Genomic DNA, 26,505 nt, shown 5'->3' with positions numbered 1-26,505 from the left:
ACGAGAGGTAGAAACGCGCGTGCTTTCCCCCTATTCGAACAGCGCCGAATCGAGAGCCCATAGAAAGCGGATAAGTCTCCCTCCCTCTCTCCGTTTCTAGACATACGCGGTCACTCTACACTTTTTGGCTACCTCTACGAACATTCCCTTCCGCTCCACCCATTGGCCGAGATAGAGGCGACTAGGCGGAAGGGCTCGTGCTCTCGCGTTGTTTCCCCGCTTCTCGCGGGAACCGCTGCAGCCGGAAGCTCCACGTCGGTGAATTGGGCTGTGAGGGAGACGGGGAGCGTCGGTGGCCGCAGCCCGGACTGCGTGAGCCAGAGCCATGGTGAGCTGGGCGAGGAGGGGCCGGCGGCAGCGGGGCCCGAAGGCAGGAGGCTGGCTGTTTCTGCCCGGGAAGTGGGCTTGGTGGGTGGGGAGGAGCAGGCGCTGCTGGAACCGGGGAGAGAGAGGCCTGCCCGGCGGGGCCAAGGATTCCCCGTCTTTTTAAGCCGCACAGCAGGCAGAAATCCAGCAGGTGAAGTGTTTCCCGGCCTGGAGGCGCCTTGACAGGAGAAGGCTCACCTGCTGATTTCTGCCTGCTTTGATTATGGGGTGGGGGATGGGGAAGGTGGTACCTGTGCTATTGCTGCCTCTCCCGAAGCTCTGAGCGGATTTACCTCCATCAAACTGCCTGCATCTTTCGTGTTGTGCAGCGCAAAGCTCACAGCCAGCTCCCCTTTGGAGCCCATGGTGGTGTGTTCCAGTGCTGCGTATATTCACAAGTAGCGTCTGGACTGGAGGTGATGGAAGAGATATTGGGGGTAGGGTCTGCATGATGGTTGATGGTTCAATGAAAGCATTTGCTCAGTTGAAAATGGCAAATTCTCCTGGCCACCACTTATCAGCTGTCAGCCTGTTCTCATCTGAAGATGTGTGAAAGGCAGGCAACCAGTGCTTTTTTTGTTCTTCTAAAAAATGTTTAGGGGTACTCTCATTTTCCTACACATATTGAAATACTGCCCCTCAATGAGACCAAACTTTGATTCACAAAATGTTTAGGGGTATGTGCCCCCCCCCCCAGAAAAAAGCACTTCCTTCAACCATTGCTGTGATTCGCACTCTTATGTATCTTGTGTACATATCTTAAGCTGAGGGCTCTGCAGTATGGATAGTAGGCCGATGGCCAGGCATGTGGTTAGGGTATTGGCAGAGTTGCTTCCTGTATTTAGTGTCCCGCTTCATGCCTGCTGAAATGGAAGTGCATTGTCTACAACAGTCTCTCCCAATCTGTGGCCCTCCAGATGTTCTGCTGCAACTCCCATCATCCCGTTAGCCTTGCTGGCTGGGGCTTATGGAAGTTAGAGTTGAAAACAAATGGAGGGTGAAAGTAAGCCTGCACATTTCTGGGTTTTATGAATTGTATAAATAGGTTAGCTTAGATGTATCCAAGAAGGTGTGAGATTTGATCGAAGCAGTATAATAAAAATACCAGTTATAGAGACAGATCTGTGGTCCATTTAGCCCAGTACTGCCAACTTTTACTAGCGGCAGCTTCTTAGGATTCTGTTGATTTATATCAGGCAGAGGGAAACTCGGCTCTCCAGATGTTTTGAGACTACAATTCCCACCATCTCTGACCACTGGTGATGTTGGCTAGGGATGATGGGAGTTGTAGTCCCAAAACATCTGGAGGGCCGAGTTTGCTTACTCCTGATTTATATGCTTTTAACTGGAAGAGCCTGGAGTCAAATGCATGCAGTGTGCTTTGTGAGTGACCTGTGAGTTTTCCTGGATGTTTGTATATATACTAATGGGGCATCAGTTGTTGTTTTTTAATTCTACCTAGTACTTCTATTACACTTGCCAAAAAAGGGCTGTGCACAAAGGGCATGAACATGCTCTTTTGTCTGTGTCACTTTTTGTGAATATTGTAGCAGTATAATTTCATCCCAAACTGTTGTTTCATATCTGAAATCCTCTCACATTGTCAAAATTCTTAGCCTAGGACTAGGTATATGATGAACGTGTGTTATTTATCACAATAATGTTTTAATAAGCTGACAGCTGTTGCTGATTTTAGCATGGCCTGGGTAAACTAAATCTTTGGGCCATTCCAGAGAACAGTCTGTAAGGGAATGAATGAATGAATGAATGAATGAATAGGTTTATTGCAGTCAGGCTAGTGTGAACCACTTATGTAAATATGACTGGCTGTTTAGGTCCTGTCCAATTTTCTTTCAGCATAAATATATTTAACCAGCTATTGTATGTGTTTGTAACAGCCTCATTCTATTCTTCTGCTATTTAGCCACTTCGACTTGACATAAAGCGTAAGCTAACAGCTCGATCTGATCGAGTGAAGAGTGTGGACTTGCATCCCACAGAGCCATGGATGTTGGCTAGCCTTTACAATGGTAGTGTCTGTGTTTGGAACCATGAAACACAGGTAATGTGTGATATAAAATATGTTCAGTGAAAAGTTGTAAAATGATTATTGATATTAGGGCCCAATTAAATGTGATTGGGGAGATTTGTGATCAGGACTGCTTGTGTTTTATGAAGTCACAGGGTCCTCTGAATTTGATTGGGATTTTGGTATCACATTAAGACCCTTCCCCCCACTCAAGGGCATTGAACTGTGGTGTATTTATTTTCCTAAGAATATGAAATTTATGAAGTGTTTGAAACATTTTGCAACTTATTTATGTAACTTTTGTAACTTATTTATGTTTCTAGAATATTGTCCATCATGTTCCGATAGTTGAAAAACAGCTATCTGAAATAGCTAAAGAGATTTCTAAATAGCGGTTTTTCATGAATAAAAGTTAACATAAAATGTAACCTTTGTTTTCAGACATTAGTGAAGACTTTTGAAGTATGTGACCTACCAGTGAGAGCATCTAAATTTGTGGCAAGAAAAAACTGGGTTGTTACAGGAGCCGTAAGTTATCTTCTTCCACTAAGAATGTTTTGTTGTTTATTTTGGAACCTTGAAGCTACTAATCATTTAGAGGTTTGCTTTTTGAAAAGAAGGATATTTAAGTGGTAAGAAATTCTGAATTGCAAATTTAATTGCAGAGGAACCTTATGGACTGAGGAGGGTTGATGATTTTTAAGAGAGATACAGTGTAGTATAAGGTGCTATATTAGCAAAAATAAACAGTCCACTAAAGCAGAGGTGGTGAACCTGCAGCCTTCCAAATGTTGTTGGGCTTCAGCTCCCATCAGGCCCAGCCAGGATGACCAGTGGTCATGCATGATGAGAACTGTAGTTCAGCAACAACTGGAGGACCCAGTTGTTTTCCCATCTCTGCACTAAAAGATATGCAAAGTGATGCTAGACGTTATCTTTTATTTTTTAAAATGTATCTGTATGAGGGAAGCTTAGAAACAAGTTCAATAAAAACAATGCAAGATCAAAACCAATAAAGTTGTGAGTTGTGTTCCATTCACACAGTGGGACTTCCCTTTCTTCTCCTGTCCCTGCACATCGCCTAAATCTGCCCTAGAGAGTCCCCCAACTCTTTGGAGCAGGTTTTGAGAGTGCATGGGTGGGACACAGAAGAGAAGGGAAAGCTCCATTGCACAAATAGAAGTCTGTTGCACAAGCAGAATGGCAGCATTAGATACAATCCTTTATTTGGAAGTGGAAATTCAGTTTTCATTTATAGAGAAGCTGATTTTTATTGGGTTTTTCCTCATAGGATGACATGCAAATTCGGGTTTTCAACTACAACACTTTGGAAAGGGTTCACATGTTTGAAGCACACTCAGATTATATCCGCTGCATTGCTGTGCATCCTACACAACCTTTCATTCTAACTAGCAGTGGTAAGAGTTTAATTTTATTACTAATTGTTATTTTAATGAGTTACTCTCTAGAATTTTGTAAGAAAGTAAGCTGCGTACCTCCTTGAAGTAGCAACATATTTTAGCGACTCCAGAACTTGTAACAAGATTGCTGCAGAATCCTACCGGAAGCTATAGAAGAGGGTTAACAAAACTTTAGCCGTCCAGATGTTGCCAAGTTATAATTGCACAACTGTTGTCCATGCTGGTTGTGGCTGTTGTAGTTCTGCAGCATCTGGATGGCCACAGGTTAGTCATCCCTGATTGGAACTAGATCCATATTAGCTGGCTTATTGTCTCATAGTCTTCCTATTTATGTTGTTTTATATCTTAAGTGCCCCAGATCTTTGTTTGCATTATACGCTAGTCCCATTTTAACATAAACCCAGTTACTTCTTACAAAACATAAGTATTTATGGTTCTCAAGCATCTGTATTCAGTTATCCAGTTCACTGTGGTAGGATGTAGTCAAACTTCAAAGAATTTAAATGTATGCTGCTGCTGATAATGATGATGATGCATATCTATGCAACATAAAACTCTCATTATGGGGATGCAAAACTGGGGCCCTCTACATTTTGCTTGCCTTCAACTCCCATCAACCCCAGCTAGCATGACCAAAGGTCAGCCATGATGGGAATTGCGCCTCAACAACATCTGGTGGGCCACAGATTTCCCATCCATGCTTTAGAAAGAATATGTCATAGAAGTATTTGATTAAGAATAAAACTTGACCAAACAGCAGCAACTCAGTATCTGAAAGAGAAACAGTGCATGCTTTCCTATGGCACATCTGAATATAACAGTAGTTTGGGGCTGGGGGAGGGGGCTTAGCTGTGAACCTTTTTGGGGGGCCAGGTAGGATCAGAGAGAAACACCCTCTGCCAGGTTATGTCTAGGGAAAAGAGGAAGGGAGCGCTGTCAGAGCAATGGCACTTAGGCATGATGCTGTTCCGCTGGCATATTTCATATTAAAGAGGAAAGTGGGACTGCTAAACAGGTTACTGCAAATTTGATATCACTAGAATGAGTAGACTCTTGAAAAGTGATTTTGTAAAGATAAGCTTTTCAGCCATATTGAACTCTTCGGGTAGATGTTCAGGGAAACAAAAGAAAAATAGTTTTAGGTTATCACTATTTTTCTTTCCCTTTGGTGCTTATGAAGTGCATAATGGAAGGTATTTTTTCTCTCCTAGATGACATGCTTATTAAGCTGTGGGACTGGGATAAAAAATGGTCCTGTTCTCAAGTGTTTGAAGGGCACACTCATTATGTGATGCAGATTGTCATAAATCCTAAGGATAATAATCAGTTTGCTAGTGCCTCTTTGGACAGAACAATCAAGGTAGAGTGATTTCTTACTTGAAAATCAGAATTTTAAATTTAAAGTGAAATGCTCTTCTTATATTGTAGGTGCTTAACAGCTGCTTGGAGGATATAGCATAAACTGTATTTTGAGTCATTTTAATACTCTGGGAAGATTTTTTTATTTTATTTATCTGCACCAGTATGCATCCAATACAAAGGTTGGTGCACATGATACACTTGAGTGTAGATTGTGCTCAGAATAGTGTGATCCCTGGGTTTAAATTTTGATCTGCTTATCATAGGGGTTATTGTCATCACACAGAATTTGGATGGGACAAAATCTGCCCCAGGATTTAACACAGGCTTCTAATTATACTGCTCCCTTTGACTTCTGTTCTAAACACATGAAATTAGCCAATAGTGATATGTGAAAGGGCTTCCAGGGTTTCATTAGACCCAGTCACCAATCATTTTCATATTCTTGGAAGGTGTGGCAGCTTGGTTCTTCATCACCCAACTTCACTTTAGAAGGCCACGAGAAAGGCGTAAATTGCATTGATTACTACAGTGGAGGTGATAAGCCGTACCTAATTTCTGGAGCAGATGACCGCCTAGTAAAGATCTGGGACTATCAGGTATGTTGTGTCCTACTATTCCTATACCATTTATTTGCATTATATTGAAAAAGCAAAAATGTTATGGTTTTGTGTTTTTTAAATCAGGTATATGAATATTTTTGTCATTGGCTGTTTTCAGTTCAAGATTATTATATTTTGCTGGAAGCCACCCATAGTGTCTGGGGCAACCCAGTTAGATGGGTGGCATATAAATAATAAAGTAGTTGTCATCATCAGAAAGGTCTAGTTAGGTACTTTATAACTGTCATTCAGTTTTATAGTTTATAACATTTATCGTATGTTAAAGAGTGCTATCAAGTCTTTGCATCCACAGCTTCATTTCTTTTTCCCCTTTGCAGAATAAAACATGTGTGCAAACTCTTGAGGGTCACGCACAAAATGTGTCCTGCGTTAGTTTCCACCCTGAGCTTCCCATCATCATCACTGGCTCTGAAGATGGTAAATTCAACCATTTCTCAATTCTCTTTAGAATGCCAGTTTATTTTCCTATGGGGGTTTCTGTAGCAGTGAGAACTTAACATCTCACCAAAGCTTGACATGAGCCATAAGCATTTTTTTTCTTTCAGATGCTTACAAATTAACTCGAGACAATTAGAAATAGTCCTGTTATATTTGTATAGATGGGTTGCAGAGCCGAAGTGTAGGTTTGTTAGTGGGTTTCTTTGTGAACTGTTTTCATTTACAGCTCCTTTATTGGAGGAGCATTGTAAACAAAAGTGAAATATACCTAGAGGCTGAGATTTTTAATAATCACGAAGGCTTAAAAGGGGTATGATTACAAATAAATACGAAATGCAAGAAGGGTAGAATTGTTCCATGAGATATATTTCCATTGCACAGATTTAAATTCTTTTCAGTTAGAAATGTCTGAGAAGTGATAAACAAATGCTTAATACTCTGATTGGAAAATACTTATCTTTTATATAAAGACTGGAGAAGGCAGACCTGGCCACAGTCATTCATGCTATGGCAACATCCCTGTGGGACTTCTCTAATGTATTTCTTGTTAGACTGCCTTGAAAAATGTACAGAAGCTACAGATGGTTCAAAATGCAGCAGTTACTTCTAATTGGGACTGCAGTAACTGATGATAATTAGGTTCAGGCATTTGTAAGTCATTTAAACAAAAAAGGGGGTGCTGCTAGAACCACACACCCCCTCATCATTTTTGATGCCCTCCACAAATTGGAGGACAGTTATCTGAAGCAGGGAACCTCCTGCACACGTGATGGTTATCTACACAGTTGTAAAACGTGCAGGGAGCCTCCACAGGTACAAGGGAGCCTTCCTACTCCAGAATATGCCCCCTCCCAACTCATGGAAGGCAACAGAAAACTGAGGGGCAGTGGATCTATTGTTCTCGTCCTCACAGCTCCTGTGCCCCCCCCCCCATGTATTGTACACAGGTTACAAACACCTGGAGAGGGCAGTTGTGCAAGTTTTATTGAGTATCTGTTTGTTTCTGGGTCCAGTTCAAAGTGCTGGTTCTATCCTGTTGTGTTCTCCTGCAGGGGAGCACAGGATAGAGATCTTTTTCAGGTACGGCACCACGCATGTGGAATCACCTGTCCCAATAGCTGCTTGCCTTTCTGTGGACAATGGAAACATAAATCTTCAGAAAAGTTTTTGATGATGCTTTTGTTCTTTTATTTCATTATGATTCTGCTCCTTTATGTATTTAGGTGATTTGTGCAGTTTACATATTTGTTGCATTTTATTTTGTAGTTATATTCTTTGTCCTTTATGTAACCCAGTTTTGCACAGGGTATGAAACAGTGTATTAATAATCATGATTGGGGGTTGGGTTCCTCCCCCCCTCTGAAGTATCTAAATAATGCTGAATGCGATAACTCTGCCACTGCATAGGAACTGTTCGGATTTGGCATTCAAGCACTTACCGTTTGGAAAGTACTCTGAACTATGGCATGGAAAGGGTGTGGTGTGTGGCGAGCCTGAGAGGATCAAATAATGTGGCTCTGGGATATGATGAAGGTAGCATCATTGTTAAGGTATGTGCCTTAGAAAATATTTAACTGTGCTAGATGTCCACTAGTGGAATAATTACTTGGCATATTATTATTATATAATTGGGGTCATTGCAGAGGACACCAGTCTTATTTGTAATAACTGCATTGGAGAATACAGTGGTGCCTCGCAAGATGAAAAGAATCTGTTCTGTGATTCTCTTCGTCTAGCGGTTTTTTCGTCTTGCGAAGCAAGCCCATTGACGGATTAGCGCTATTAGCGGCTTTTAGCGGCTTATCTGCTGATCGGATCAGCTGATAAGCGGCTTAGAAAAAGGGTGGAAAGGGGGGGAAAAACAGCAGGAACTCGCAAGACATTGTCGTCTTGCGAAGCAAGCCCATAGGAAATTCATTTTGTGAAGCACCTCCAAAACGGAAAACTCTTTCGTCTAGCGAGTTTTCCGTCTTGCGAGGCATTCGTCTTGCGGGGCACCACAAGGTTTTTAATGTCAACATCAAGGTTTTGATGTCAACATCAAAAGGTTTTTAAGCAAATTGGTTTATTAGTTACATTGACTATTGTATACATCTACTCTCCTCATGCTTCTTTCCTTGCTAGCTTGGCCGTGAAGAGCCAGCCATGTCAATGGATGCTAATGGCAAGATAATTTGGGCTAAGCATTCAGAAATTCAGCAAGCTAATCTGAAAGCAATGGGGGATGCTGAAATCAAAGACGGAGAGAGACTGCCACTTGCTGTGAAAGATATGGGCAGCTGTGAAATATATCCTCAGACTATTCAGCACAATCCCAATGGGCGGTAAGGGATTTCTTTTTCCGAAGATAAAAACTTAAATCCGTTCATTAATTTTAAATTCTGTTTAGGACCAGAGACATTGTATATGTGTATCTTTCTGATCATGCTTTTCTGAGTTTTACAAGTCTTACACAAACCTTCCTTGCATACTGTAATTTACATTTCTTTTGTTTTTACTACATTACAGGTTTGTAGTAGTGTGTGGGGATGGTGAATACATCATTTACACAGCTATGGCACTGAGAAACAAAAGCTTTGGTTCTGCTCAGGAGTTTGCATGGGCACATGATTCTTCAGAGTAAGTCCTTTGTGCTTTGTTTAATCTTAGCATTTCGTTTAATATTATGGCACTTTGTTTTGGACTATGAACAGCAATTGTCTTTGCATAGCTCTTTGGTCTGCTGTTATTGTTTTTTTAAAAAAATTCAGTATGAACTATAAAAAGTGAAACCAACAGTTTTTGTAGTGGCTGCATCCCAATTCAGTTTATGGCTTAGTTGGAGGCAAAGACACATGGCCTGTGGACTGCATCCAGTCAATTTAAGCCTTATTCCAGCCGACCTTTCACAGCTGTTTTGGCAAAAGGGGAATAACCTGTCTATACAAGTCTGCAAGAGAACATTGGCAGGATCTATATGGCCAGTGTGCCTAGTATTGACTGCTCCTGGCCTTGTTTGTTAATCTTGCTGAATAAGACCTTGGTTCTACTGAAATCTTTTGTTTGTGTGCAGGTATGCAATCAGGGAAAGCAACAGCAGTGTCAAGATATTTAAAAACTTCAAAGAGAAGAAGTCTTTTAAACCTGACTTTGGAGCAGAAGGCACGTTATGCATTTTATCTTCTGTACCCATCTTAGCTAGTTTTAAACACTGTCCAGAAAGCTTCTAATTTCTTCTGCTTGTGTCCCCTGAAGGTATCTATGGCGGTTTCTTGCTGGGTGTCCGATCTGTCAATGGCCTGGCATTTTACGACTGGGAAAATACAGAATTGATACGCAGAATTGAAATCCAGCCCAAACATGTGAGTTTTGTTCCAATCGCAACCTGCTGATTAATTAAAGCTCACCTTGCAAGGTCAGCTGCTGTTAATTCTGAAACTTTCGGAGTCTTAAAACAAAACTAGTGTGCTCTACCTCTTTTGGTGCCACAATAGGCTTAATTTGTCTTCTAATCAGAGCCCAAACCTTAAAGGTTATTGCATTGTTTTGATGTAGATTTTCTGGTCTGACTCTGGTGAGCTCGTCTGCATAGCCACTGAAGAATCTTTCTTCATTCTGAAGTATCTTTCTGAAAAAGTTGCAACAGCCCAAGAGACACACGAGGGAGTCACTGAAGATGGCATTGAAGATGCCTTTGAGGTAACTACACTTAATGATTAATAGGCTTTTTGGATCTGATTCTGTCTTTTAAACCATTTATACTGCTGTCAACTAACAGACTAGCCATGTGATATAAGGAGAATGTGGAAATTGACAAGATGGGTTGACTTGGAAGATTAGCTTTGGGGGACACACGGTCATTTTAAACCATTTAGATCCTGTTTTTTCTAAGGAAATCAAAGTGGTATATAATAAAAATAAAAACAGTGTAAAATGATATACAATAGACAATATAATACAATATAACATAACATGATACCAGCATAATATATTTATGAGGGCTCTAAAGCCTAATTGAAAAAGAAACAATTTAATTGTTCTCCTAAACATTAGCAGCAAGGGAACCATATTAAGATGTTAATAAGGCTTCATGTAAATATGAATCTTACAGCTGTCTTGATCTGTATAGAGCAGGGCTGGGGATCCTGTGGCCCTCCAGATGTTGTTGGACTCCATCTCCTGTCATTCTGACCTTTGGCCATGCTGGCTAAACTTAATGGGAGTTTGGAATCCAAAAATAGCTGGAAGGTCACATTCCTGGTTCAGAATATTTTGTTGACAACAAAGTTAGTGAATGAACTTTGTTCTGTTGGATTTTAAAAGATTGTTAGGCTACTTTGTACATATGTCACATGGAACTTCTTGTACCATATCCCACTACTAAGGGAACTGTGGTGAATAGGGAATTTGAACTTTTGTTAATCTTATCTGTGCTGTAGTAGAAGAGGTTTTTTTGGTGGATCAATATTTTAAGCTGAGCTTCCATTAATATGGGACTCTTCATCACTAAGCCTATGGAGTTGACCCACTTATATAGCTAAACTCTTTTAATGGACCCAGTGCCTATGGAGAGTTCAGTAAACAAGATTGTCCTAAGCCTTAACACCTTTGTTCCTCCAGGTCCTTGGTGAAATTCAAGAGATTGTGAAAACGGGGTTGTGGGTAGGCGACTGTTTTATTTATACCAGTTCTGTGAACAGACTGAACTACTACGTTGGAGGAGAAATCGTCACCATTGCACATTTGGACCGGTGAGTGTTCAGCTATTCATCAGGTGTAGTTCTAATTGATATGAAATTACCTGTTTATTTGCATATATTTTAAAATTTTCTATATGGAGGTTTTATGATGGCCTATATTTGTGATGCCTAATAAAGGTTTGGCAAAGAAAGATATGAAATTACTGCTATTAAGTGTAGCATGTTCTACTTCTTTGATAGTTCAGTGCACATTGAGCAGAGTTCTGTGGCAAGAAGTAATTACTGTGCCTGTGATGGGCAGAAATGTGGTCCTTAAGCAAGAAGCTATTTAGAGTGTAAATCTGACTGTGGGGTGCTCCAGCAGCGTAGCTTTTGTGTTGCCCATGTGACCTGCTTCTTGAAGATTCTTTTGTCTTTCAGATATGGCACTAAGCCAGGTGTGGGCTAAACTTTAAGATCACATACTAAGCTAGGTGTGGCCCTCTAGGCATTGTTGAACTACAACTCCTAGCAGCCCTGGCAAGCACAGACAATGGCCAGGGATGATAGGAGTTGTAGTTCTGCAGCATCTGGAGGGCCAAAGGTTCTCCATACTTGCGCTAAGCAATAAATTATTCCTATCCGTCGCTGCTGTTATCTCCAGTGTGTTACTACTTAAGGAAATGGAAGAGTTTCAGAAATAAAAATCCTTTGCGGTGGGGTGGGTCTCCACAGTGATCTGGAGTTTCTGTACCTCAGCATGCTCACAGTTTGATAGAGACTCACTATCCTTAGCTTATCAGTTTAATTCAAGTGAATTACATAATTTCCTGATAATTCAGCGTGCAATCTTAAGGACTGTGATGCTGATGGCTAGGGGAGTGCAGGTTAGGATGGTGTGTTAATGGCTCTCTTCTGGCCAACTGGAGTGCTGGTGGTTCTAAGACCATTGCTATTGCCCATGCTAGTAGAAAGCTGCTGCCAGCTGTTGTTCCACCAGCAGTGGAAAGCAAAGCATCCCAATTGGGTCCTTGTGTCTCTCTGCTACACCAACCAGGATCCGATGCACTAAATGTACTGAAGAACCACCCCACCACCATCTTCCCCAGCCGGTGTAGCTAGTGGAGCTTGGGATGTGGTGGTTCAACTGACACTTTGCTGTTTGTTGCTCCACATTAGGATTGCTCTGCCAGATGATTTCTGAGACTGAAGTTATTCTAATGAATGCAATCTCTCTCTCCCACCCCCTTTCCTTAAAGGACAATGTATTTACTTGGATATATCCCCAAAGACAACAGACTTTACCTTGGTGACAAAGAACTGAACATAGTGAGTTACTCCTTGCTAGTCTCGGTGCTAGAGTATCAAACTGCCGTGATGAGGAGAGACTTCAGTATGGCTGACAAAGTTCTTCCCACAATTCCAAAGGAACAGAGGACCAGAGTTGCACACTTCCTTGAGAAGCAGGTGAAAACATTTGGCACATTCTATCAAATTAATCTTTGGTCAACAAATATAGATTAAAATACTGGAATTGGAAATGGCTGCAAATTTAATTTGGCAGGGGTGGACATATCTATTAGGCACTTAAATGCTCTTAAATACAAGGTAAATAATCATGGTGTGTTGTTTTTTTGGCTTGTATAAAAAGGGAGATGTATTTGTGTATCAATTTTTGCTGTGGTTTGCTAAGAAGATTTCTTCACTAATGTCTTTTATTATTATTATAATATTCAGGGCTTCAAACAGCAAGCACTCGCAGTATCTACAGACCCAGAACACCGCTTTGAGCTTGCTCTTCAGCTTGGTGAACTTAAGATTGCATATCAGCTTGCAGTGGAAGCAGAGGTATGCTGACACCATTTTAGAAACCCAGGAGGAATTACCAATGTCCATGTTAAGATGCAGAAGAATAGTCTCTTATGAAAGAAATGTTTTGGCTCTAAAGGTCCACCTGTAGCAGCAAAACGGAATACCTATACCTGCCCAACCTGCAATAAAACATGTCTCTCCTGTATCAGTCTCTGCAGCCACAGCAGGTGCTGTAACTCTCCAGTGGATTGACTTTATCCTCTAAGGTGCATTCTTCCATTGTCTCTCGAGACAAATGGATGCCAGCAATAAAGGTGCAAAGTCAACCTGGTTGTTTAGTGTCAAGGCTGAACTGAATTTAATGGAATCTGTGTAAAATATTGATTGCCCACTGAAGTTCTAGAATTCCTGATTTTTATATTGTAAAGCACCAAACAAGATTATTTGACATGATCTCTGTCTGTAAAGCTGAAGTGAGAGCAAGATAGCTTTCCCCAGATTTTGACAGCAGCAAGCAGCTTAATTCAAGTGTTTTTTAAAATATATTTTCTGTCTTGCTGCTAATCTGGAGTATCTGACTAGATTGCTTGAATGATGTTTCAGTGGTATAAGATAGTCCACGCGTCTAGGATAGTCTCAAGATCTATCCAGGTTCATAGTTTTTGGTTTACAGAGCATAGTTTGAAAATACCGAGGGTGATCTGGACAGTGAGAAGTTTTCTGTGGGCTAACCAAGAGTTAATTTTTAGAAGAGGCATACCCGTAGTTCTTGGGTGTCCAAATAGTGCAATAAGTATCTTCTCTTAAGGCATGACCATGTGCTTTGAATGAAACATTCAGTGCAAGTGGGGAACTATAGATGAGAAAGCTGAGATAAAAAACCTAACGGGGCTAAATTTAGTCTAAATAGGCTTCAGAACAATGTCAAACATGGCTGATGTGGAATTGCTCTCTGTTTACGCAGTCTGAGCAGAAGTGGAAGCAGCTGGCTGAGCTTGCTATCAGTAAATGCCAGTTTGGCCTTGCCCAAGAGTGCCTGCACCATGCGCAAGACTATGGTGGCTTACTGCTGTTGGCCACAGCCTCAGGAAATACCAGCATGGTGAACAAGCTGGCCGAAGGGGCAGAAAAAGATGGGAAGAACAATGTCGCATTTATGAGCTACTTCCTGCAAGGAAAGTAAGTAACAAATAATCTCTCATCTATACTAGGGGTGGCTAATCCCCAAACTTTTATGTGGGCCCTGAGTGCACACACACCCTTGGCAAATTTTTGATGGTGATATCATCATCATCATTTTATTTTGCTGATGTGGTTTATTACTGTTGCACTTGACTTGTTTCTGCAGAGAACTGCCCCCAAATTGCTTTGGCATTAGTTCTTCTTTCCCAGATTTACAGTGCTTTCTGAATCACTCAGCAGTAGTAATCTTTTTCTGCTGCTGCTGGCTCAGACAGCTGAGTTGTGTTGACTGACAAAAGATCTGACCTCTGGTCATTCTGTAGAGCAGCCAAAGGCTTTGCAACTGTCTGAGTTAGCAGCTGATTAGAATAAACCAGGAACAAATGGCAGTAGTGAGTGGGCAGTTTAAAAATTATTATTATTACTTATAAAAAGTTATTAATAAGTACCTGAAACAGAGGAAGGGGGATGGAAACCAATAGGGAAAGAAGGTCAATGAAATCTTTTAGTTTTGAGAGAGCCAGCATTTGAAAGACCATAAAATGGATTATGACATAAATGGACATGGGAAAGGGTGTGGGTGCAAGGGAATGGATTCACTTATGAGGGGAGACGGAGATGGAAAGTAAAAAAGTGCATGTGTGCAGGATCCAACATTGAAAGCTGTTTAAAAAGAAAATCCAGAGTTTATCCATTGTCTATGCAATAGAACCTCTCTATGCGAAAGTCCTGTATACTCTCAATCTATTAGTTTTGTTGTCTTAGATTTGAGGGAAATCTAGGAATGGTCTACAGGATGTAACAGTGGTGTTAATGATGTTTCCTTTGTTGTTTATAACACAACTATATACCACGAAGAGGCCCGGGGAGTATGTCTGGCACAATAGCATCAAAAGCTGCTTGCCAGTGCCAGTATAAGACCTACATACATCATTTTATTTGTATGCCACTTTTCCATAGTTAAAACCATGCTCAAGGCAGCTTACAACATGAAAAAATACATAATTACAAATGTAACAAAAGTAATCATAATAAATAAAACAACAAAAGGCACATAAGCAAATCAAACTGCTTCCCAATATAAATTGTAATCTAAAACAAAGATAAAATTAATATAAATAACAGCAACACCCCCAAGCCCCTAAACAGTATCCCAGTCCAAGAATCTATTCAAAAGCTTGTGTACTTGGAGTCAGTCAGGGTCTTGCCCTCCCAGTCCAGGTGGAAAAAGGCCTGCAAGGCAGGGAGCAGGTCTTCCAGGACTCACAGCCAAGATGGTATAAGAGAACAACCTGTTTCCTCTAAGAAACCTTAGCAGCTTTATGCCTGATCCTATGTAGTTGCTTCATAGGATCAGGGCATTAGACATTCATTAGCCTTTAAAACCACATTGCCAGTAACATTGAACACAATGGTTTGCTATTAGCATAATCCTCAGATTATTACTATTGCCTCATTTGTGTTATACTCCAGTAATGGGTACATTTTAAAAACTAGATTTTACTTTTATTTTTTCTTTATTTAACTAAACCCAAACAAATGAAAATGTGACTTTCTTTAAATGTACCATTGTAGGCTTGATAGTTGTCTTGAGCTGTTGATTAAAACCGGACGATTACCAGAAGCTGCTTTCCTAGCACGAACATATTTGCCGAGCCAAGTTTCAAGGTAACTTTGAAATGTTAATGTGTGTTTTGTAAAAAATATTTTGCTTATAACGGAGGTACTTGCAATGACCATCTGTTCCATCGATAGGGTTGTAAAACTGTGGAGAGAAAATCTCTCTAAAGTCAACCAGAAAGCTGCAGAATCGCTGGCCGATCCCACAGAATATGAAAACTTGTTCCCTGGATTAAAGGAAGCTTTTGTTGCTGAAGAATACATCAAGGCAACACAAACTGATTTGCGGCCAGCCAATAAATATCCCCTAGTCACTGTAAGTAGATACAAGTTATGAGCAATTTCATATAGAATCTGGCACGACCTTGAGAATCATTTAGTGTCAGCAAAAGTCTCTACTCACATGATATATTCTCTGTCTTTGGTAGCCAAATGAAGAGAGAAACATACTGGAAGAAGCTAAAGGTTACACACCAAAAATAGGGGAAGCATTGCAGGTCAGTGGTAATGAAATTCTGGAGTAAGAGTTATCTCCACTAAATGTTCAAAATCCTTACTTCCACAGTGTAGACTGTGGCTTTTTATGGACTGTGTTAAAAAAACAAAACTGAGCCATTTAGATTGTCCGTCCTCTTTATATTTTACATTTACTTTGGTGATAAGCAATTGCTCTGTAAGTGTGTTCTTTTCATACCATGTTACCTTAATATAGAAACCGCTTTGGATAGCATTGGCACTTAGATGCATGCAGATAATTCTGTTGCTGTCAGTTTTCCTGATTTCTGTGTCTGAATAAATCGGTTGTCTTCCTGAACATTGCTGCATTTCTTCCCATCACAGTTGCTTTCAGCACTTTGAAATAGCCCTGAGCAACAGCTCCAAAATTCTTAGTTTTTTTATTATTATTTATCGCTTTATGAGCCCATCCACATATACTTCACAACATTTAAGAAGATTGTCCTTCTAGACTAAATTTTGAGAGGAAGGAGAAGGAAGGGTATTAAGAAAGGAATGGCGAGCAAATGTTGCACGTTCCAGGAATGAGAGACCTGTTCACGTCACAAGAAACTATAGTTTCTTGTAATGAGAATGCTCAGGCTTGAATGCTCTCCTCCAACAACCTGATAGAAGTTTAAAGCTTTTGATCAGTTTGGACATTTTGCAGTTTTCCATTACATCTAACTATGTGCAGCTGTGGTTAGTTCCAACCAATGTTAATTCAAATAAACCAGGATCTGAAACTAGCTTTGAGACCCTGGTATGTTAACTGTGGTTAGGGCAAAGCTGTACCTGTTTAAATATAACCAGACATTTTAAGCTTCCTTTCCTATTGAGTGTGTGTTAGAAAGATGGGTAGCTCGCTAGAGTTTATTTTTGTCACAACCAGGTCATTATTTGGTATGTCATCTGAACAGGGCAAGTGTCAATTAGATCAGGAGTTCTAAGGGCAATAGGTAAGATTGTAGGAAGAATGTCTTAATGGAATAAAATGATACATAGTATTTCCATATGCTGCCTTCTCTCGAATTTGCTTTTGTGTAGGGCTAGTATTACACGCTTTCTTGGTGAATCCGTTTCTTTGGGTTACGCAAGCTAAGAATGGGATCCAGTTTTTCCTTATATGAGCCTTATCAAATATTTAAATATTTCCTTTTTTGTCATAAGGATTCAGAAGAGGAAGAACTAGTTCCTAAGCCTGTGATAGTGCCTCCGGTTGCAGGGAAGGACCCAATTGAAACAATAAAAGATGAAAAGGTAAAAGCTCAAGTGCACCATGAAAAATCCTAAAGCTGGGAAGGTTCTAATCCCAGTAGCAATCCTTATTTTTCTTGTTCCAAACTGTCATTGGAAGTTTCAAAATTAGACTTTTTCTACAGGCTATACAGAATAAGAGTAAGTCAGCAGAGCTTTAGATTCAAGACTGGCGATAGCAAATCTCCCTCCGTGTAATAAACTGGCACATGAGGTTAAGCTTGGTTTAGTTACTTTTGCAATGTACGAACATTAAATGCAGATCATTTGGGGAGTGAGACAATCTAGAATTCTACCATTACATTTCCATTCTCCATAAAACAATTCAGTGACAAGCTAACTCCATTCTGCAATTTCCCCCACTTCGCTCACTTTCCTATGTTACATTTTTCTTGTGAAGCATAGCCTTTGAGATCAGATTTGTACATGAGAGCTCTTGAGAGAATAACACTTTCTCCAGAGTGTGGCTAAATGTTAATCTGACCTCTTTAGGAAAGTTTGCCATTGGATTGATTTCCTCTTAATTTAATATAGAAACTTGTGCTTAGTAGTTGTTTACATTTCTGATCAGTACATCACAGTACATTCTTACTGCGTGCTCTTGGCTGCAATCAGATTTTGTTTAGGATGGGTGTTCTTAACTTGGGCACATGAAGCTTGTTTGCAGAGTGTGTGCTAAAAAGAATGCTTCCTTCAACTTTCTCCCACATATCCCTAATGTGTTTATACACCATGATCAAATTGGACTGCAAAACTGAACGTTCCCTAACTCTTTCCAGCAAGATAGGTATTTGTGATATCCAAGATTAGTCATATTCCCAGTAGATCCATTGAAGTCAGTGGACATAAGTCATGCCCAGAGTATGACTAGTGTTGGATATTGCCCCTTATCTTGTCAGCTAAAGCCATAGGTTTCAGGCTTGAACCTAGCTGCATAAAAACTTGAATTCTTCCATTCAGCTTGTTAGGTTTTGGTTCTTTAGGACAGAATCCAGTGTTGCACAAGTAGGTTTCCAGTTGTGCCACAGGACTTGCATTCCTCTCCTCCTCCCCCATTTCTGCTCCAGAGTCCCGAAGCAGATTGAAAGTGTGTAGGAGACAGTGAAGTCCCATTGTGCAAGCAGAAGTCCATTCTCATATGTGTGACAGCAGTGGATACAACCTTAAAGTAGTTCTATCAGCACGCAAACCTACTTCTCAAGGAAGTCCTTATTCAGATGCAGCTCATTGTCAACGTGTCACAGAGATCGTGGCTGTCCTAACAGAACACAGGATATCTTTGATAAAACCAATCTTGCCAATAACCTCGTTTTAATCTTGCTGCTGATTTGCTGTACTGTACCAAACCCTGCCCCATCCTCATCTCTACTGCCTAGGTAAACTTACTTCTGCTTGTAGAATGTGTAATATTTTAGATATTAATGTAAATACTGTCCCATTATACAGCCTCTAAAACTGCCTTAATCACCATTGCTCAGAGTGTTAGAGGCCCTGTTTGGAAAAGTTTTCTAGGTTTCACAATTCTTTATGAAATCAGAAAAAAGTTACTCATCCTCTTCCTTCAACACACAGATTGTACATTGGTTTAAATCAGAGTTGCTTATTATACCCAAATTTTGGGGCTGTGTTTTATAATAAGCAAATATATCTAGCAGGCCCATAGTTGTTTAGGATGGTGGTAGCAGGATAGTCCAATATCACTAAAAAGCAGTAGTTGGAGCATTTCAACTTGCAGAAATAAAATAAGTAGTTCCCAGTAAGTAGTTCTTTAGCAATGATAGATGCATGGTATTTAGTAAGCCATTTTCTTCTATGTACTTCCCGCCACAGGCATTATTGGAGCTGGATGAAGACTTGGATAACTTAGACCTGGAGGATATTGATACTACCGATATTAATTTGGATGAAGAGATGTCTGACTGAATTTTTTTTTAATGACCAAATTTCTTACAAATTTCTTTCCCTAAACTTCATTTACTGCAGTCTTCATTGTGGAAAGAAGCTTGGTTTTTATATGCAAGCTGGATCAAGTAAGTAGGGTTAGACCTGTGAACCGCATTGCAGTATCTATTTCTGTTGTGTAGAACTCCTTAGATACTATGCCAAGCTCTTGTCACATGAAGACCATGCCTTGTAATAAATGTCTTTTAAAATGTAGTTTCCCTTTTAATGTTTTGATTACTAAGCACTGTACCCACAAAACTATTCAATATGAGAAGTTCTCTGTATTTCTGTTAATCAAAACAGGCCAACTGTGCTTTAAAAGCTAACTAAAGCTACTTCCCATACGCTATACAGCAAAAAGTATTTTATTCAGAATTCTATATACATTTTACACCACCCTTCCACTCACAAACATCATATTAAGTGGATTGGTAAGTTCTTTATGAAGCTGCAGACCTAGGTGTAGTTGCTTGATAAGACTGGAGTGCAAGTTCAATGTATCCAGCTCTCTGTGTTTCTGTCTTCACAAAAACCTGTACAAAAATGTAAAGGATAATAATTAGGTAGCCAGCAAGCTTTTGACTGTGTTACTAGGGTTGGGCTCTAGCAGGTAACCTCAAAATGACGAAACTAGCCTAATGTTCTAAATTACATTTTGTGAAATGGAGGATACAGGTTATGAAGTTAAAAGCTGTGCAGTCTCTAGTCCATATAGGGATTATTTAACACTGAATAAAGATAACTTCAGCTATATGAAATGTTGGCCTTTTAACAAACTGTTCCATGGATGATTTGCTTCCACAAATGTGTACAATATTTCTTGTCCCAAAACTCCAAAAAAAGGAAAATTGCTGTGATAAGTACCTACCCCATGAAAAGAGGCCCATATAAAAGAATTGTATACCTTAATTAAATCTAGTCCTTGAATGTCATATTCTTGTGCTTCTTTTGCTGACTGGCAATCAGGATGGAGCATGTGATACAAAGTAACTAAGCTTACTGCGTCCTCAATTCTGAAATACAGGAGTTATTCAAGACTTAATTGCTTTTCTAGGAACCATCACAGTTAGCACTCCACACAAACACATTAAACTGGAACTAGCTTGTTTTATTAAATTCACTAGCTAAAAGAACTAAGTTTTGAGGAATTACTAACCGATGAAAGCCACCACTATGAGCAAATATCTTCAAAGAGGTGGGTTTTTACCCAGCTGAATTCATTTTCGATCTCAGCTTCATCCTTGCCCCCTGTGCAGGTAGTGTCTCCATTTGGGTTCAGACCCATATAGGAGCCATTCCAACAGTAGGGATTATATTGTAGAAAGAACTCTCTAACACACCTCCTGCTCTGGGCGTTCTGTAGTCACACACGTACCTTTACAATATAAATCACCCCCTTTCAATATTGAGTTACCTCCCAAGACCACTACAGTTTAATGCCTTTGTAAAACTATCCAGCATCACTGATGAACATGTATTGGAGAAGTCTTACTTCCCACCAAATTTAAAGGGATTATTCCAAAGGACTGCAGCTTCACAGTAAAATCCAATCTGATACCTTACCCTGACACTCCAATCACATTCTGCAGCCTTACTCAAACTGAATTGATTCCTGGATGACACCAAAATATGTTTCGGATGAGTAAATAATAAAATGTGGGGGGGATTATTGTTTTTATTATGTATTTTCTCTTTTTCCTCTTGTATTTTTATGTTGTGAACCACTCTGAGATGTATGGAGTGGTATATAAAGGGTGGTATACAAGTTTAATAAATAATAATAAATGGAACTGAATTATCCTACCCATACAGGTGGAAATGAAAATAAGCAATAGCTGCAGGAATTGCTAGCTACTATTGGCAGAAAACACTATTAACTAGTGTCTCATGGCAAACTCTTTCAAAGTATGTTAATGATCGTTAAGAACCCAGCCTACAGTTCCTGAATAAAAGTCAACCAGTGCTTTGATCCTGAACACATATGCTTACAAGTGCAACTAATCTCAGCAGATAGGCTGCTTAAATATGAACTTTTAAATTCTGTATTGCCTTGGAGAACCCAGATAACTCTAGCTCAATAAACAGCACTTACAAATCTCTTTGGAGCATGTCTATCAGCAATCCATCAATCCTCTTTCTATTTGTAAAGTACCACACCATTCCTCCAAAGTGTCTTGTTGAACGCAGCAGATCATATTTTCCATGTTTCTCAATATCATCATACGTCCGCTGATGAACCTGTGCAGAAGTTGAAACATAATAATGCTTAAACGTCGTAATAGCTTCCCGAGTAAGTTTCTGGAATAAGTGTATGTAGCAAAAACATCAAAGACTTCGGGCACCTTAAAGACTAAACAAATGTATTATATAGCATTACCTTTCATGGACAAGTCCACTTCATCTGCATGTAATGTTATCCTGAATTGCAGGTATACACACAACCATCTTACAGGGTCAAGAAAGAAGGGGATTGTAAACAGTGGTGTCAAAGGGATAGCAACTTTGAGGAATGATACCATCTGGCATATAGGATAACACTGGTCAGCTGCAGCCCATGAAAGTTTATGCCATAATAAATTTATTTGTTGTGCAAAAAGTTAAGACTGTTACAACAAAAACATGACTACCCCTTTGGAAACAGCATTGTCTCAGCCCCACGCTCCCTGCCCAAATGTTGGCAACTCACTCTGATATAGTCAGGTGAATCTGGCTCAAACTGTACAAGGCAACGATCAAGGAGTTCTTCATGGCGGTCTTGAAGAAACGTTGTCTGGAACAATAGTAACAAGAATGAAATATAAATGAAGCATCCTGCATCAAAAAACCAGACTCAATAACAGTAATAGTCCAGGTCTAAACAATGGCAATAATTTAGGGTTCTCATCCGACAGCAGTTGCAAAAATGTTTTGGGTCCGTTCTTTAATAGATTCTATCAAGATTACCAGCACTGTCAAAGATCCGGATCTCAAAGTAGTTTTATCAGCTTCATTTTCATTGGATTTTTATACTACAGTGGATTTTTATACTACATCACTTACATGAGGACTTTGTTCTGGGGGTCCATGGGCAAAAACAAAATAGTGCATAGTGCCCCCACTAAAAGATGGAGGGCTGCTTACTGGGGTCTGTGAACGTTGCAGGTCTCCGGGCCCTCCTGTGACCTTCCCAGTAAGTGATGAGGCACCTTCCTTACCAGCCGAGTCCTCCCACCTTCCCATAGGCTGCAAAGGAAGGGATGTGTTTCCTCATCCCATCCTGGTGTAATTAAACTGCAGTTTGCTCTAATAACCAAAATTGAGAATGGTAGTCTATTAACTGTATTCTTAAATGCAACTTCAAAATGTTTAAGATTCTGGGAAGTAAAATTCTCATTAAATGAGTTTTGGACATAATGGCAAACTGCAGGCTAATTATACCAGGAAATAAGTGCCCAGACAGGAAGGAAACCAGAAGACAAGTGAGAATGGAGTGTGTATTTTCACTGCTCATTCCCAGCTTTTAAACTATGGTTTAGCAAATAGAGAACTGAGTTTCCAAATGGGCCATATAGTCTAAGGATAATTTAGAAAATCATGAAGAAGGATACTGGTAAGGAAGCTGAGACAATGGCAAAGGTGCAGTAGGCCCAATATATTTGTCTCATATTGCTCACGTGAGTAAGATTAATTGCTTTGCACAAGGCTGAATACTAGCTTTTACCATAAGGTTTTCTTCTTTGAATAGAACTGGAGGAATAATTTTGCGCCCTTCTTTTGGGAAGTATATTTGTATCATTCTGTCCCGTTCCTCCCAAGTGGCCTTGCGTAATTTTCCATTTGTTTCTCGAACCACAATAAAGCGTTCCTGAAATTGAAAAGAGAAGTAAGCTGCACTTGTAGTCATCTGTTCCATCATGTCTCTTTACTTTAAGATATGGAACAGTGCAAACTTTTAAAGGGCCAACTGTTTTTCAGTAACTTCCTATCAAGATATTTGAAAAAAGTAAATTGTATCATGTCTTCTGCACAGCGAAAACAGAACATGCTTGTTCAGCTTACCTGAAGCTGATGTTACTGCTGCTTGGAAGGGATTTAAAGACCAAAAACTAAGAGTATGGGAGTTACCTTAATAGTTCAGTTCTGCTAATCCAGCTGTTCTCTCAACAACAGTCAGCCAATAGTCTCTAGAAAGCTCACAGGCTAGTCAGAACACACCTGGAAAATCATTCTCCTTAGTTTCATTTAGCTATTATACCCAGTATCCCTATATTGGCATATCCTGCATAAATTTATCTAATCCATATTAAATCTACCTGTACTAAAAGGCACAGCATCTTGTAGCAATTAATTCTATAGGTTCAAGTGTAAACTTAATTCCAATAGAAAGATTATAGTAAAGGAGACAGAGCCCTGTTCAAAAGAAAATGATTCAGGCCTCTGTTGATCCCATGGGACGTATCTTGAGGGACAAGTGGGATCAGATAGAGCACAAGTTCTTAAGCTTGTGGTCTGCAATCACCACGATAGCCTGCGAAAAGGCTAACATCACCGTACTTCAAAATGAAGAAGCAGGATGGATGCTGCACCTGATCTGATAATAAAGCTGACAAACATTACAATTTCACAGATCTTTGCTCACAAAACAGGCCCATCCTATTAAAAAAGCAAGACTGCAGTTCTTAAAATGTGAGCTTTGTTTGGATTTGTAGAACAAAACAAATTCGTGATGTGGTCTATCAAGACTCAGCCAATATTCAAGTGGTCCATGGGGGGAAGTCTTTTTTTCAGAAGCATCAAGTACTACTTTACAAGAGGGTATAGGTCAGCCCAAGAATATAGTGTCAGAACATGCCATGAGCAAAAAGCCTCTGTGTCCAAGGATGGCAAAATTCTTCCTTTCTTCAAATCCATCAATGGTATTTTTTTTAAAAAAGCATACCCAGCTATCTATCCTAAAACTGCATATCCTGATTTCAGAAGCAGCTGCTGTTGTGATCCTGTGTGTACAATAAAACAGTGCATTTCCTTGTAGATTAGTGTCTACTAGTGGAACTGCAAAGTGGGTAAAATTAATTGATATTTTTACAAGGTAGCTAACAGACTCACACGGTGGGGGGTGCTGTATGCTAGGTCAGTAAATACATATTTATAAGGTTCTATTCCATCCAGAATCTTGTCTTCTGCTAATACATCATTAATTGGCTCCCGCTCACTTAATACAGGAGGCATTTTGAGCCTCTCTTTAGCCTTCTCAACAGCAGCTTTTGTGGCCTAAAAGGAAGAAGTGAGTAATTAATTAAACAGAAAATGTCATATTGGAAAATCATCTAACATAAAAAATGTGCGAATATTTGATAGATATAGGTTTTTGAAGGACAGGGGGAGAAATGGTTTAGCCATGCAAAAATATGCAAATTGGCATGGTGACAATTAAACCCAAAAGTTTCAGATATTTTTGCATGTCTTACTACAATTTCTTACACAAAAATTATTATTGTCATTTCATTGGCAAAACATGTTAGCATTTGACAATTGTTCAAAAATACTAATAAAAACATGAGAGACAAATGGAAGAGCAGATACATATTTTTTTTACAAGCTGCACCTACTATTATTGATCTGAGTTCGTGGAAATACTTATTTACATGCCCAATAACTAAGTGCCTGGGATATTAAAGAGTTGTGACCACATCCGCATACTGCAGGTTAGATTTCATCAATTTTCATGTACTTGATTGCCATCTGGATCAAAATGAGACAGAGTTGTTTTTTTTTTTCCTGCTGTACAAGGCTACTCTGAATCAGTTACTGTTTACAACATTTCAGCATTCATTCTCATTATTACCACTGCATAAGCAATACATTTCTCAAGGTATATTATATGGTCATTGTATTGCTCTGAATAATTTAAATTATTTTAAATGTTTTTTCGCAACTGCCTTGGTATGTTAGAACCACAACATATACATCTTAACAAATATATAAATGTTTTGAGTGCCTAGATTTCCTAACTCTTCTTACGGCCAAAGCAAATAAATAAAAAACAACCTGAAGTGTCTTCTATTCATATCTTAAACCCATATATATTATTTCTTGAACACTGGCAATATACCTCCTCCAGCTGTGCTTCTGTCATAAGCTTGTACGTCGGGGGGTTGAGTTCTTGTTTTACTGGCTTAAAGACTTTCTGCAAATTCAGTCCTGTCATCTGGAAGAGTAAGTTCTGAACTTTTTCATCCGTAAAAGAAGGTTTTGGAACATCAGATTTCTTCTCCCCTGAAAAACAAGTGGTTGGGCTAGCACAGAGCTTTCCAAACTGTGTTAGTGAGCCAGCTGCAGTGTGTTGTATGATATCTCTTATAAGGGGTTAGCTTATCCTCCGGTTTGCTGGTAAAACTAAATTACTGTGTGGCGGAGTAATGCATGTCCAAAAAGTGCATCCCCAACGTGAAAAGTTCGGAAAGCTCTGGTCTTGCAGGAAAGCAACAGCTCAAATACCTTTTTTAAAATGCAGTTTTGAAAAGTGAGACTTGAACGATGCTACTAAAGTGCCAGCTGTAACTTAGGCATGACCTATGCAAGTTTTACCTTAGAGTAAGTCCCATTAAACACATGGGGACTAACTTTTGGCTGCAATATTGGATGTTTTACAAAAAATCCTAAGGTTGCAACCCTAACGTCCCTGCCACTTGTGTGGGCCAGTGTAGGAGGAAAAGATGCTTCTTTCACTGCGCCAGCTCCCAGGCTAGCACAACGAAGATGCCTGGATCAGGCCCAGCAGATGGGTGCCAGCCCAGCCCCTTCCCCTAAGCGTCCCATTTATTGGGGTGGGGTCGTTAACCGGCAAAAGCCAGCAGCAGCAGCAGCAGCAGCAAGTTCCTCCTGCCCACCTGCCTCCTTGGTTAGCCCTTGAGCCCCAACCAGGTGAGCCATTTCCACAGGAGGCGCTTTCAAACGCGACGTCGCCTCACGCGCCCAACGTGGGGGGCAGCCTGTCCGCCTGTATCCGCCCCCCGAGGGAAAGACTCACCCGCCTCCGGGCCTTGGCAGAGGCCCCGCCATCCCCACGCGGCATGGCGTCCCTGCGGGCGCTGCCTCAGGAGCAGCGAAGCCACGGCGACCCTTCCGCCCCGCAAGCACCCCGACGCTCCTAGCGCAGCCATGGCGCGGCGACCCGGAACTGGTCCCGCAAGCGCTTCCGGGTCGCAGCGCCGCGGGTTTCTAAGGTAACGCAATCCGGAAGTGGCGTTTGACCAATCCGCTCTAGGCTCCGATGGGGCAGCGGCCTCTATGCTTGCGCCACAGAGAGAGCGCCGGTTTGA

The 26,505-nt window shown here is 40.3% G+C and overlaps 2 protein-coding genes across 3 annotated transcripts; one reads left to right on the top strand and one right to left on the bottom strand.

Annotated features, from left to right (window-relative positions):
* Positions 1-181: 181 nt before the first annotated feature.
* COPB2 (COPI coat complex subunit beta 2) lies at positions 182-20,136 on the top strand. The gene is made up of 22 exons (XM_083506388.1): positions 182-328; positions 2,291-2,428; positions 2,837-2,923; positions 3,687-3,813; positions 5,028-5,176; positions 5,628-5,774; positions 6,116-6,215; positions 7,644-7,786; positions 8,361-8,560; positions 8,745-8,855; positions 9,289-9,377; positions 9,471-9,577; positions 9,771-9,914; positions 10,836-10,966; positions 12,154-12,361; positions 12,632-12,742; positions 13,671-13,885; positions 15,464-15,556; positions 15,644-15,824; positions 15,937-16,005; positions 17,174-17,263; positions 19,091-20,136. Exons 1-22 carry the CDS (start codon positions 326-328, stop codon positions 19,181-19,183), a joined length of 2,736 nt encoding a protein of 911 aa, XP_083362514.1. The 5' UTR covers positions 182-325; the 3' UTR covers positions 19,184-20,136.
* On the bottom strand, positions 19,554-26,372 carry MRPS22 (mitochondrial ribosomal protein S22). Of its 2 annotated transcripts, none has more exons than XM_083506564.1 (8): positions 26,214-26,372; positions 25,296-25,459; positions 24,290-24,454; positions 22,905-23,048; positions 21,891-21,974; positions 21,297-21,442; positions 20,109-20,217; positions 19,554-19,737 (listed from the first exon to the last, which is right to left on the bottom strand). In XM_083506564.1, the coding sequence occupies exons 1-8, from the start codon at positions 26,344-26,346 to the stop codon at positions 19,645-19,647; spliced, it is 1,038 nt and encodes a 345-aa protein (XP_083362690.1). In that variant the 5' UTR covers positions 26,347-26,372; the 3' UTR covers positions 19,554-19,644. The 2 variants fall into 2 exon arrangements, with proteins under 2 accessions (XP_083362690.1, XP_083362691.1); XM_083506565.1 differs by having other exon boundaries at positions 21,891-21,971; positions 26,214-26,371.
* Between the last annotated feature and the right edge of the window lie 133 nt (positions 26,373-26,505).

This window comes from Podarcis liolepis, assembly GCF_965112155.1.
Source record: "Podarcis liolepis genome assembly, chromosome: 5".
Taxonomy (NCBI): domain Eukaryota; kingdom Metazoa; phylum Chordata; class Lepidosauria; order Squamata; family Lacertidae; genus Podarcis; species Podarcis liolepis.
This window is presented reverse-complemented; position numbering and strand designations above follow the sequence as displayed.

Bases quoted from the DNA above. Each gene is read 5' to 3' on its own strand.
- COPB2 (XM_083506388.1), top strand. The intron at 6,216-7,643 runs GTAAATTCAACC...GCCACTGCATAG, and splicing joins CATCACTGGCTCTGAAGATG to GAACTGTTCGGATTTGGCAT. The intron at 15,557-15,643 runs GTAACTTTGAAA...TTCCATCGATAG, and splicing joins TTGCCGAGCCAAGTTTCAAG to GGTTGTAAAACTGTGGAGAG.
- MRPS22 (XM_083506564.1), bottom strand. From the start codon at position 26,346: ATGGCTGCGCTAGGAGCGTCGGGGTGCTTGCGGGGCGGAAGGGTCGCC. The intron at 21,443-21,890 runs GTGAGTTGCCAA...ACTTCTGCACAG, and splicing joins ATTCACCTGACTATATCAGA to GTTCATCAGCGGACGTATGA. The intron at 20,218-21,296 runs GTAAGTGCTGTT...CCTGTATTTCAG, and splicing joins GACATGCTCCAAAGAGATTT to AATTGAGGACGCAGTAAGCT.